Consider the following 12,176-nt stretch of genomic DNA (forward strand, 5'->3'; position numbering starts at 1 on the left):
GCAGTTGAAAAAGTGAAGAACTCTGTCACCACGTTCAAAAAAATGTGCATACATGGCTGATGAATGCGCCAATGCAAATTGGCATAAATTATCAAGTCACTGTGTATGTTATCTTGCTGTCAGTGGTAGGCCAATAGATGCATTTCTAGATGTTCAGGTTATAGAACACACTTCGGCTGCAGGTTCAGGTTATAGAACCCACATTTTAGAAGAGTTAAATGCTTGTAAATTGAACCTGAAACAGATGGCTGCTTGTGCATTTGATGGAGCTGCAAGTCTCTGGAAGACATAGCGGAGTACAAGCTTTGACCCATCCCTATGCCAACCTCCTACCCCAAATCCCATCTACCCATCCCTATGCCAACCCCAAATCCCATCCACCCATCTCTATGCCAACCCCAAATCCCATCCACTCATCCCTATACCAACCCCCTACTGCAAATCCCATCCACCCATCCCTATGCCAACCCCCTACGTCAAATCCCATCCACCCATCCCTATGCCAACCTCCCATCCCAAATCCCATCCACCATCCCTATGCCAACCTCCCACCCCAAATCTCATCCATTTACCCGTACACCAACTCCCTACCCCAAATCCTATTCACCCACCCACCCCTACACCAACGTTGCAGCTCAAATCCCACCCGCCCATCCCTACGCCAACTCCCCACCCCAAATCCCACCCGCCCCTCCCTATGCCAATCCTCTACTCAACCCCCCATAGAACTGCTTCCCCATCCCTATCACAAACCATACCTGTGCTGACACCTCCCAACATGCTATGGGATGGGGCTGCAGTGAAGGGGCTGTGCGCCCTGCTGGTGGGGCTTGGCAGCAGGGGCGGCTCTAGGAATTTGGCCGCCCCAAGCACGCCGGTCCCGCGGCTCCGGGGGACCTCTTGCAGACGTGCCTGCGGAGGGTCCGCTGGTCCCGCGGCTCCGATGGAGCATCCGCAGGCATGTCTGCGGGAGGTCCACCGGAGCCGCGGGACCACCGGACCTCCCGCAGGCATGACTGCGGAAGGTCCGCCGGAGCCGCCTGCCGCCCTCCCGGCAAAATGCTGCCCCAAGCGCGCGCTTGGCGCGCTGGGGTCTGGAGCCGGCCCTGCTTGGCAGTGTGTGCCAGACATGGGATCACACAGCCTGAACTGGGCACCCATCCGCACACAAGGGGCCCAATGGTGACTTAGTTGCTTAGCTACCACAGTGGACATTGCTTAGCTTAGAACCTTCACCGACAGACTAACAGTGCAGCAATGGGGGAGGGGAAAGAAAAGGGCGGCCACACTCAACATGGCGGATACAATGCGAGGCCTAGCAGGGTTTCGCCACACCCAAGATGGCCTCCTTAACGGTGAGGGAACCAGCTGGGGGAACCTTTCGCCACACTCAAGATGGCCACAACACCACCCAAGATGGCTGCCGTAACGGATATGAAACCTAGCGCTTTGCCACGCCCAAGATGGCCGTCGCAACGATGAGGAAGGCCAGCCCCGCCTCCGGCCTCACTCAAGATGGCGGCCGCGATGTAACGGCGCGCACGGCAGAGCCCCGCCAAGCGTACGTGCGTGCGTGTCGCGACGCGCGGTGACGGAGCGGGTCCGCCGCGTCCCTTTGTTGGCTCAGCGGCGGCGGCGGCGCTGTGTGTTGTTGTCCCGCGGACAGAGGCAGGCCGCGGCGCAGGAGCAGCCAGGAGCCCGCGCGGGGGGAGGGCTCAGGGTCGGCGCGGGCAGCCCCGGGCCGCCGCCTCGCCATGGACTCGGACGAGGGCTACAATTACGAGTTCGACGAGGACGAGGAGTGCAGCGAGGACAGCGGCGCCGAGGAGGACGAGGACGACGACGACGAGGACGACGAGCCCGACGACGATAACCTGGACCTGGGCGAGGTGGAGCTGGTGGAGCCCGGGCTGGGCGTAGGAGGCGAGCGCGACGGGCTGCTGTGCGGGGAGACGGGCGGGCTGGGCCCCGGCGGCGGCAGCGGGCTGGGCGGCGGGCCGGGCCCCGGCGGGGGCGGCGGCGGCCACGAGCAGGAGGAGGACTATCGCTACGAGGTGCTGACGGCCGAGCAGATCCTGCAGCACATGGTGGAGTGTATCCGGGAGGTCAACGAGGTCATCCAGGTGCGGGCCGGCCCGGGCGGGAGGGAAGCGGCCGGGCCTGAGGGATCGGTTGCCGGGGTCCCGCCCCCTAGCCGGGAGCGGTGCGAGTGCGGCGGTTTCGAGGGGTGGGGGAGTGAAAGCAGCGGGCCGCCTTTGGGGGCGGTGACTGGGTGAGGGGCACACGGGATGGGGGGCGGGTGGCAGTGGCAGGTTGGGGGATGTTCTTCGGGGTGGGTGGTATGAGGGATGCACCCACCAGACTGGCGGGGTTTGCCAAAGGCCAAACAATCTCTCTGCAGAATTATCAGTGAGGCGGGCGGTGATAATCTTTCTCGCACCCACGATAACAGCACAGAGGTCTGAATCCTATCAGAGGCAGGGACCCCGTGAAAAAATCTTCTGCTGCAGCTAATCTCTTTTGTCTCTAATGTCTGTACTATTAGACTAGCCTCTGGTGGATCACCTGATCTTTGTGTCCTGCGCATCCTTGGATTTCAGCTTCAGGTTGGAATTTGGGGTGTGGAGGAGTGGGGCTAAAATCATCTTCGGACTTCTGTAAGGGTTCAGCTCTATCTTGGTATAACAACCATTCCATACTTGACATCTCAGGAAACTTGTTGCTTGCAGTGTCTTAATCAAGAGGGCTAAGAGATCATTTCCCCCCTGGGTACTGCGCTATCTTGGTTCTAAACCTGTAGTAATTTATTAGCTAAAGTATGTGGTTCTCCCATCTCCTTCTGACTTCTGTTTACCATTTTAGTTAAGTATGACATGCTGTTTATCTCTGTAGTCTAATTTGATGAGGGGATGGTAGCACATGCACAGAGGAATGAGAGCATGATTGTTTCTACTAACTCAATGTTAGAAAATAAAATTTGGTTAAGAGGACAGGTTTCCTCAAATGCATGGTCTCCTGTTGATGAATTTGGATTTTCTTTTGATGTAACTACTTGATGTAACTTTCTCTCAGGGTTAGGTGAGCCCAATAACTGCCTCTTAAAAAAAAAAAAAAAAAAAAACCCACCACCACCACCAAACAAAAAAACAAACCTTCTAGTCAATTAACTGTGTTGGAGTTGAGCAAACTGAAGGTAGTTTGTTTGCTTAATGGGTGTGTGTGTGTGTGTGTGTGTGGTGGCGGGGGTGGGGCGATGGGAAAAAACCTTTACTTAAAAAATTAAGATTTTTTTTTTTGGTCTATCCAAAGAACTTGGTGTGTATAGACCAGTGTACATACCTTTGGCTAACATTGCAAAATGCTTGTTCTGTCTGCTTGAATCACTATTCAGTTTATACAATAAAATGGAGATACGTTTGATACTCAACAGAATTATTTCCTTACATCCAGGTTTGTCCCCCTCACTTGTTCCTGAGTATATTTAGCAAGTTACGTAGTTAGTAAGTACATACAATGTGAATAATGAATGTGACACTGACAGATTATTTTTTCTGGCTGTCTGGCTATAGGAAATTTAAAAAAATTAAGGACTATAACAGAGTGGTCTAAGTATTAAACAGTCTTCCAAACCAAACCTCTTATGTAAAAATCTTCTACATCAGAACGCTAACAACTGAAAATGTAGAAGGTGCTCTCTATCCTGTGTGTTTCATTTTGTCATAAGGTAACTTAAGCTATCATGCTTATGTTGGTACTGTATTATGCTGCATTAAATTATTAGGCCACTTTCAGCATGGTTCTTTGCCTAAGATATGACACTCTATCACTAATGTAAAATTAAAAAACACAGGCAATTTGAACCAGACTAGCCTTACTCTAGTTCAGTTTGCAGACTGGATGCATTCACAGTGCCCAAGGTTTTGATTACAAATTAATAAATGGTAGGAATTCTGGTGATGGCTTAAAATTTTTTTCTTAATTAAAAGGGCTGCTTCATCTACTGCCTTCAGACAATATGACAATATTTTTATACTGATGACTCACTACTTAGTCTCTCTTGATGCATTTTGTTGCATCTGAACCAGCTTCCTGGCTCAAAGGCCCATATTAAGCTTAAGAGCAAGGCTATTGTATGTTATAAATCGGAGAGTTCTTTTGACTATAATTTCTAATTTTCCTTTAGTCTTTTTCTGTTTAATTATAAGTTGTGTAGATGAGGCTTTGTGGGTGAACAGCAGTGACCATGAATTGATAGCATTATTATTCTAGAACCAGAGAAAAGGTTGCACAGTTGTACTCACAAAGAACTAAATCCTGCCCTTTAGTATCTCTTCCATTCCAGTGCTGATTAGGATAGATGAATATGATTTTTATTGGATTTTTGTATTTAAATACATCTATATTTTTAAACTATTTACAATTAAATTTGAAATTGATGAACTTATTATAATCTCTTAAAATTTAAATAAAAATTAAGCAGTACATATTTGCTGCTGAAGTTTTAAAGAAAGTTAGACTGCAGAACTGGTGGGGAAATCACTGGCTAAGTGTCTGGAATCAAGAGTTTGTTGCAGTGCTAAGCCACTTCTTGACAGTAGTATCCTGTTTTGCAGCTGCAGAGAGAGTATTATCTTCATTTTTAGTTTGTTCAGCTAGTTCAGTTTAATGACTAGTTTATTCAAAGTTGAGAAGCCGATTGGGAGCTGAAAAAGCAGGAAAGCTTGTTTTAGTATTCTGATCTCTGGGGGGGCGGGAAAATGAAGTGTGAGGAAGAGATCTACTAGTTCTAAACTCTTGAAGGACATTGCTTCTGGTAACTATCAGTTAAATACCCTAACGACAGAATACTTTCTTAGTTTAAATAAATCTGTTTTAAATACAAATAATGTTTTATCAATTTTTTTCTTATGTATGCAGCGCATTTAAGGTAATTTTATTTAACTAATAAAAAGTTTTAAAATACTGCTTGTACAGTTTAATTGAATTCCAAGTTCCATCCAAATGCATCGTTACACAAATCACAAGTAAAAAGTTAATCTGTGTTGATATAAAAAGTTAGAAAATGGTGAATGACATTTATTTAACATCATAAATTCAAAAATTAAGAATCTGAATAAATGTTAGTTATATAACTGCTTAAATAAATGTGTATAGATAGACTATATCTTCTGGTTAGGCAAAAAGTGCCAAATATAGTATAAAGGCTGTATTTAGCTGCAAATCAACATGTTTTAGTGAACCAATCAAAGAGAACCAACTTTTCCTTAGGAAAATAAAGTAGAAATGCAAAACAAAATTAAAATTGATGGTTTAAATAAGGTTTCCTGCTTGCTGATTTAAATTGCGTTTAAAATTGGTGATTTAAATCAAAGTGATATAAATCAGTCCCGATTCCTCAGCAGTTAGTGAGTTGTACCAAGTGTGTATGTAAAGTTCTAGAGAAGTATTAAAGGGCCATTGAGGACTAGATTGAAAATTGAGTTTTTCTAGACTTGAACGTGAACCACTCAGCAGCTTCTCTGCCTCAATCATTAATTTCTAAGTCAAGGTGTGGTCTTTTGTGCATATCTTTGTTTTTTTAGTATTGCCTCTTGGAGCAGTAGTAGTTGTGTGTGCTTGGTCACCTAGACTCCTACAGTGGGCCTCTCGAGACAAGACGTCCAGAGTTATGTAAAGTTAAAAAAACAACAAAAAAAAACCACACACACAAAAACCCAAAACCAAAAAACCCAGCCCATTGCTCATATACATGCAAGATACCCTGATCCTTCATTACATTAATATATTCTGAGGCCAGAAGGACCATTGTGGTCATCTAGTCTGGACAACACAGGCCATAGAACTTCCCCAAAATAGATCTTAGGGCATGTAGCAGCAGAGACCATTAATTCTATTGGGGCTCCACACAGGCATTATGGTCTGTCAGTCCCGAACAACTTGTAGAATCAAAGCCATTTTACTGCTGTTATATATTTTTATGGCTCTGAATTAGCCCTAAGTCTGCAAGACTTTTTTGTTTAATTCATGAGTTCAGAAAATCAGTTTCAGTGCTTGGGCTAGAATAGTAACAAGTAAACTTTTGACCTAAAATCAGCTTAAGCACTAGAGGGAATCGGAAGAGGGTTGTTGATTTGAATGCCAGTGGATTTAAAATCTGTTCATGGATAAATAAACTTAATTTGGTATTTATAAAGATATACAGTCAGGCTTTTTTTTTTTTAATTGATCTTCCAGTGATTGCTATTCTCTACTTCTCTGTTGCTTTCTGATAAAAGATTCCAGGATTCTCATCCGTGTTCTGTCTGTGACATTCAACCAGGATTGCTACTGTTGTTTTAGGTTCAGTAAACCTTATTTAGGATCGCGTAGTAGTACTGGCCCAGATCCTGCTGCAGATCTGTGGTTGCAGTCCCACTTGTTCCATTAGATGTTTTGGCTTTTCTGTATCTTCATTCAGCTTACTGATAGTGTTCAATGTCAAGCAGTGGATAAAACGGGTGGGCAAACTTTTTGGCCCAAGGGCCACATCTGGGTGGGGAAATTGCATGCAGGGCCATGAATGTAGGGCTGCGCCAGGGGGTTGGGGTGTGGGAGGGAGTGCGGCGTGTGGGAGGAGGCAGGAAGGGGCTCGGCAGGGGGTTGGGGTGCAGAAGAGGTGTGGGGTGCAGGCTCTGGCCCAGCGCCGCTTACCTGGAGCGGCTCTGGGGTGGCAGCGGTGCACACTGGGGCCAGGGCAGGCTCCCTGTCAGCGGCCAGCACCACATCTCTGCAGCCCCTGGGGGAGAGGGGGCAGAGGGCTCTGCTCGCTGCCCTTGCCTGTGGGTACCTTTCCTTTTCTTGGCCAATGGGAGCTGCAGGGTGGTGCCTGCAGGCGTTGGCAGCGGTGCGGGGCCTGCGGCTCCACAGGGATGGCAATCCCGTGAGCCGTAGTTTGCGCACCCCTGGGATAAAACCATGTTTGCAGCTATTTTGTAATGGATGATAATTCATATATTAGTTAAAGTGAGTTTTTTGATGAAGAGTTGCCCAATATCTGGGAAGTTTAGCATTGTCTGGCAGTTCTACCAGATTTAGTGAATATACCTGTGTCTGATCAGAATCTAGGTGCAAAAGTTAGACTGGCTTTGTAGAATTTTTTGACTGAGCAAACTTGCAGTTGTAGCAAAGGAAAAATACTAATTAAAGCTGGAGAAGCTACACATGGATAAAACACAGAATCTGGCTGGTATAATTTCCATGTGCTAGCAGGTTCAATGGGTCTTTGGCCATATTAAAACATTTGTGAGAGAGCATAATAAGGCAAGTCTTAAACAGGAACATTATTATCGGATTTGATTTGGTCTGAGCCCATGCTGAAATTGTAGCTTAATTGAAATAAAATTGTAGGGCACAAGCATAGCAAACTAACTGATAAGTCTCAAAATGTGATTGTAAACAGGGAGTTATCATCGAGGAGGTGTGTTTATAGTGGGGTCACACTGGGATCTATTGGCCCTGCTCTATTTAACATTTTTATTTGAGAAAACAGAATCATTGCTGATAAAATTTGCAGGTGACTCAAAAATTGGGGGAATGGTAAATTATGAAGAGGACAGGTCACAGAGAGCAATCTGGATTACTTGGTAAACTGGGTGCAAGGAAACCGTGTTTTTAATATGACTGAATGTAAATGTATACATCTAGGAACAAAGACTATAGGCCATATTTACAGGATGAGCGACTTTATCCTGGGAAGCAGTGACTCTGGAAAAGATTTGGGTGTGTGTGTGTATAATCAGCTGAACATGAGCTCCTAATATGCTGCTGTGGCCAAAAGGGTTAATGCGATCCTTAGATGCATAAACAGTAGACTCTCGAGTAGGAGTGGACAGATTATTTTACCTCCATATTTGGCACTGGTGCGACTGCTGCGGGAATACTGTCCAGGACTGGTGTCCACGATTCATAAAGGATGTTGATAAATTGGAGAGGCTTCAGAGAAGAGCTGTGAGAATGACTAAATGATTAGAAAACATGCCTTACAGTGATTGATCTCCTTGAGTCTATCTATCTATTTACAAAGAGAATTAAAGGGTGACTTGGTTAGTCTATAAATATCTCCACAAGGAACAAATATTTAATAATGGGCTCTTCTAGCAGAGAAAGGTGTAACGTGATCTAATGGCTGAAAGTTGAAGCTAGACAAAGTCAGACTGGAAATTAAGAGTAGTTTACCAAGGACCAATTTACTAAGGATCATGGTGGATTCTCCATCAGTGACAATTTTTAAATTAATATTGGATGTCTTTCTAAAAGAAATGCTCTGGGAATTAATTTGGGGAAATCCCCTGGCCTGTTAGATAGTCAGAGTAGATGATCACAGTGGTTCCTTCTGACCTTTGAATCTATGAAAACTTAATTGCAAATTTCCTGATGATAGAATTTGTTATGCTGTTGAAATGCTGACTGATTGTCATTTTTTTTCTGAGGCTGGATACTCTACATTACATTAAAACATCATAGTTTGCTTCAACTCCCATCAAGAATGACCATACAATTCTAGGACCATTCTGGAGATTATGTTAAATTATATACATTCTTGGCCCAATGTCAGTGATTCAGCAATCTGCAAATTCTTGACCTTTTAATCTGAAAATGACTGCTTCCAGAACTAGGTGAAACTTCTTTTTTACCTCTAGAGTCTGGTGCAACAGAGCCAATGGAAACACTACCAAATTACTCTAAACTGCTGAAAACACCACATTTATTATATCGGCATGCTTGCAGAGACATAAGCAGAATTGCAAATGCTTGGTAATGTTTGCTATATATAGCACTAAGCATTTATGTTGCTAATATCTGGTTAGAAACTCACTCTTCTTTTGAGGAAGAACTGTCATGGGGTGCAGCTAACACAAGGGGAAGACGTGTGAATAAGTCACTTAATTCCAGACGGGAACATCATGAATTTTTCAGCTAACCAATCTTGAAACCATAGGTCAGAATGTTATCTGTGTTATCTCAGAATCTGATTGTGTACAGCACTGAACCACTTTGCAAACCACTTTGGGTTTTGATCATCAAAATAAGCATTCAGATTTCTTACATATTTTCCCCAAGGCTTTTGCAGAGTAACTTACTGGGCTGATTTTTAAATGAACAAACATATATGCTGGGAGATGTCTGAGATCTGATCCACTAACAGACAAGGCTTTCTTGTTAAAAGGGACACTTCTGATACAAGTGACTGTCTTGCCAAGTATTTCTTCTGTCAAATCTTTATTAATAGGATTATGCCTGAATAAATGGTTCACTAACTATGTTAGTATTGAGGCTTTTCTGTATCAGGTTGCTACTTCTATCTTGACTCCATTTATTTGCATTCAAGTTTTATTTTGTTCTTCTGTGAATAACACAATTGTGAAAATTAAGCTTTAATCTTTTGATCCATATTTCTACTTATTTTGATGTCTCAGTAGAATGGTTGGTAATGTGGATAATTAGTTTTGTTTGTTATAGCTTTCTTCTCTTTTCATTTCAAGGAAAAGGCTTGTGTGACTTCAGTCTTTTCCCCATCTTGGTAAATAGGCTTTACTTGAGCCTCTGAATTATATCAGTAGTACTGTTGCCAGTAGCGGAACTGGTCTTTTGCAGTATCTTTTGGAACGGATAAAGGTATTATGAATATTTGACTAAAAATCCTAGGTGGCTGACATGGCAAAAATATTGCTCAAGTCTTATGAAGAACCCACCAACATGTAAGGGAAAAACTGTTGAGTCTGGCAGGGTTTCATAATTGCATAATTTGTAGTTTGGTGCTCTGTCCTGCAAGGATGTTGAGCATTTTGGCCCTGATTCAGTGAAGTGCTTAATGTGCTTAGTTTTAAGCATGTGTTTAAGTGCTTTGATGGATTGGAACGGAATGCTCAGCACCATGCAGGATCCAGACCTAGTACAAAAATACCACTATATCTTAAATGTAACATACTGGGTTCTCAGTAGTTTAACAGATGAAATGTAGTATATTTGAGTGCTTGTAGTATTGAAAATTAGTCTGTTAGGGCCTAGTCCTGCTTCCATTGACATTAGCAAGTCTTGTTGATGTCTGTAGGGGGAGAGTCAGACCCCTACCGGATAAAAGCCTTCACACAGAGAGAGAGAATATCCAGGCCACTCCTAAGTTACAATGCAGTGTTTGTTAAAAGTATTGAGGAACAGCTTTTTCAAGAGTACAGCACAAATGGGGCAGTGCAAATTCCCCAGAATGCTCTCTGGCAGTTAAATAGAGCTCTTTTGTAGCAAGTGTGAACTTATTGTTGCTTGGAAAAAGTGGTACTATTAAACAATGGTTTTCCTTACATGTTCTGGTTAGTACAGAATGTACTGATTTCTGGCCATGGGATTTATCAAATATCCTCAATGTTGACTAGACTCAGTATTGCTGGCAACACAGTCAAAACGTGTTGCCCACAGTAGGATTGATTTGCCAGTGGCTGCAGAAAATGCTCATACCATACTGGCTTGTATTAAAAATCTTACCTAATGTCTCAGATGGACTCTTGAATTACGTACTCAAAACTGCCTGATGCTAGCATTCTAAGTAGAAGTATGTTGTAGGAATTAGGCACATTTAAATCTAATAGGCATTATGTTCTGATCTGTCCTAGTAGCCTGTATGAGGTAAATTGTGACACCTTGGAATCTGTCTTTTCAGTGAGTACTTAGCTTGTAATGAAATACTGTTTAGGGTCCTAAGCATTGTGATGCAAGAAGGAAATGCTTTATTAAACTTCATGCTTCTGTCATATGGTGTTTATAAGGTGTTTCATTATAGCAGGAATGCATTGTGTTTTCCAGGAGCAGGGCAGCTTTCATTCTGACAAAGCTCTCCTGTAAGATCTGCTGCTTGTGATTATTGTGTAGGTTAAAAAATGATTATATGGTACTTGTTTGTACAAATTGGTCAGTTGGCTCACCTGTCAGTTAATTTCAGACATTTTCCATTGCATAAAATAGCTGTTCTTTGGAATTAAAGATTAATTTCTTACAGGATGGTTTAAACAAAAAAGATCCTGCATCTTGGCAGGGGATTAGACTTGATGACCCTTGTGGTTCCTTCTAACTCTGTGGTCCTGTGATTCTATATATATTTTGAATTCTTTTCTTTAGTAGGATAGGCAAGTCCACTATATTTGTACAAGTTTACATAGCTCTGAAGTTCAGGTTACTAAGTGGCATATTTGGCTAATGCCTTAGACTTCTGTCTCTAGCAGTGAATTAAAATTCCAGCTCTGGTAATGAGTTTAAAAAAATAATAATAATTTGCTGGTCTCATTCTTGCCCTTAGCATCATCTTGCAAAATTCACTACACATCAATGGGATTGTAGCAGCCTTCACGTAAGAAGCCCAGGACTGTACTAGGAGATTGACACGAGTCAGCACTAGATGTGTTGGAGATGCTTTCATGGTGCCTGAAAATATTGCCTTGTTCTAGCTCCTGTCAAATCACTGGTGGGCAAACTATGGCCCACGGGACCCTCCTGCCCGGCCCCTAAGCACCTGGCCCGAGAGGCTAGCCTCTGTCCCCCTTTCCTGCTGTTCCCCCTACCCCACAGCCTCAGCTCACTGCGCCACTGGCGCAATGCTCTTGCTGAGCAGCGCAGCTGCAGAGCCGCGGCCTGACCCGGTGCTCTATGCTGCATGGTGGCATGGCTGGCTCCAGCCGGGCAGCACGGTTACCTGTCCTGGTGCTCTGGGTGGCTTGGCTGTAGTGCTACCAGCGCTCCAGGCAGCGTGGTAAGGGGGCAAAGAGCAGGGGGGGTTGGATAGAGGGCAGGGGAGTTCGGGGTGGTGGTCAGGGGGCGGGGGTATGGATAGGGGTTCAGGAGGTCAGAGGGCATGGAACGGGGGTTGAATGGGGGCAGGGGTCTCGGGAGCAGTCAGGAATGAGAGGAGGGTTTGGATGGTGTGGCGGGGGGCACTTAGGGGCAGGGGCTCGGGACAGTGAGGGGTGGATGGGCAGGGGTCCTGGGGGAGGCCATCAGGGGACAGGGAACAGAGGGTTTGGATGGGGAAGGAGTCCCAGGAGGGCCATCGGGGGTGAGAAGCAGTGGGGGCGGGGGTGGTCAGATAGGGGGCAGGGGCTGGGCCACGCCTGGCTGTTTGGGGAGGCACAGCCTCCCCTAACAGGCCCTCC

The 12,176-nt window shown here is 44.7% G+C and overlaps 1 protein-coding gene across 2 annotated transcripts in view; it reads left to right on the forward strand.

The window, feature by feature from the left end:
- Positions 1 to 1,571: 1,571 nt before the first annotated feature.
- ARIH1 (ariadne RBR E3 ubiquitin protein ligase 1) overlaps positions 1,572 to 12,176 on the forward strand; it is a 133,992-nt gene continuing 123,387 nt past the window's right edge. The window contains exon 1 of one of the 2 annotated variants that reach the window (XM_044979342.1): positions 1,572 to 2,123. In XM_044979342.1, coding sequence (XP_044835277.1) covers positions 1,755 to 2,123 — 369 coding nt within the window. In that variant the 5' untranslated portion in view covers positions 1,572 to 1,754. The remainder of the gene's footprint in view (positions 2,124 to 12,176) is intronic. The other variant, XM_044979343.1, reaches the window with a different exon arrangement.

Source organism: Mauremys mutica, chromosome 11 (assembly GCF_020497125.1).
Source record: "Mauremys mutica isolate MM-2020 ecotype Southern chromosome 11, ASM2049712v1, whole genome shotgun sequence".
Lineage (NCBI taxonomy): Eukaryota > Metazoa > Chordata > Testudines > Geoemydidae > Mauremys > Mauremys mutica.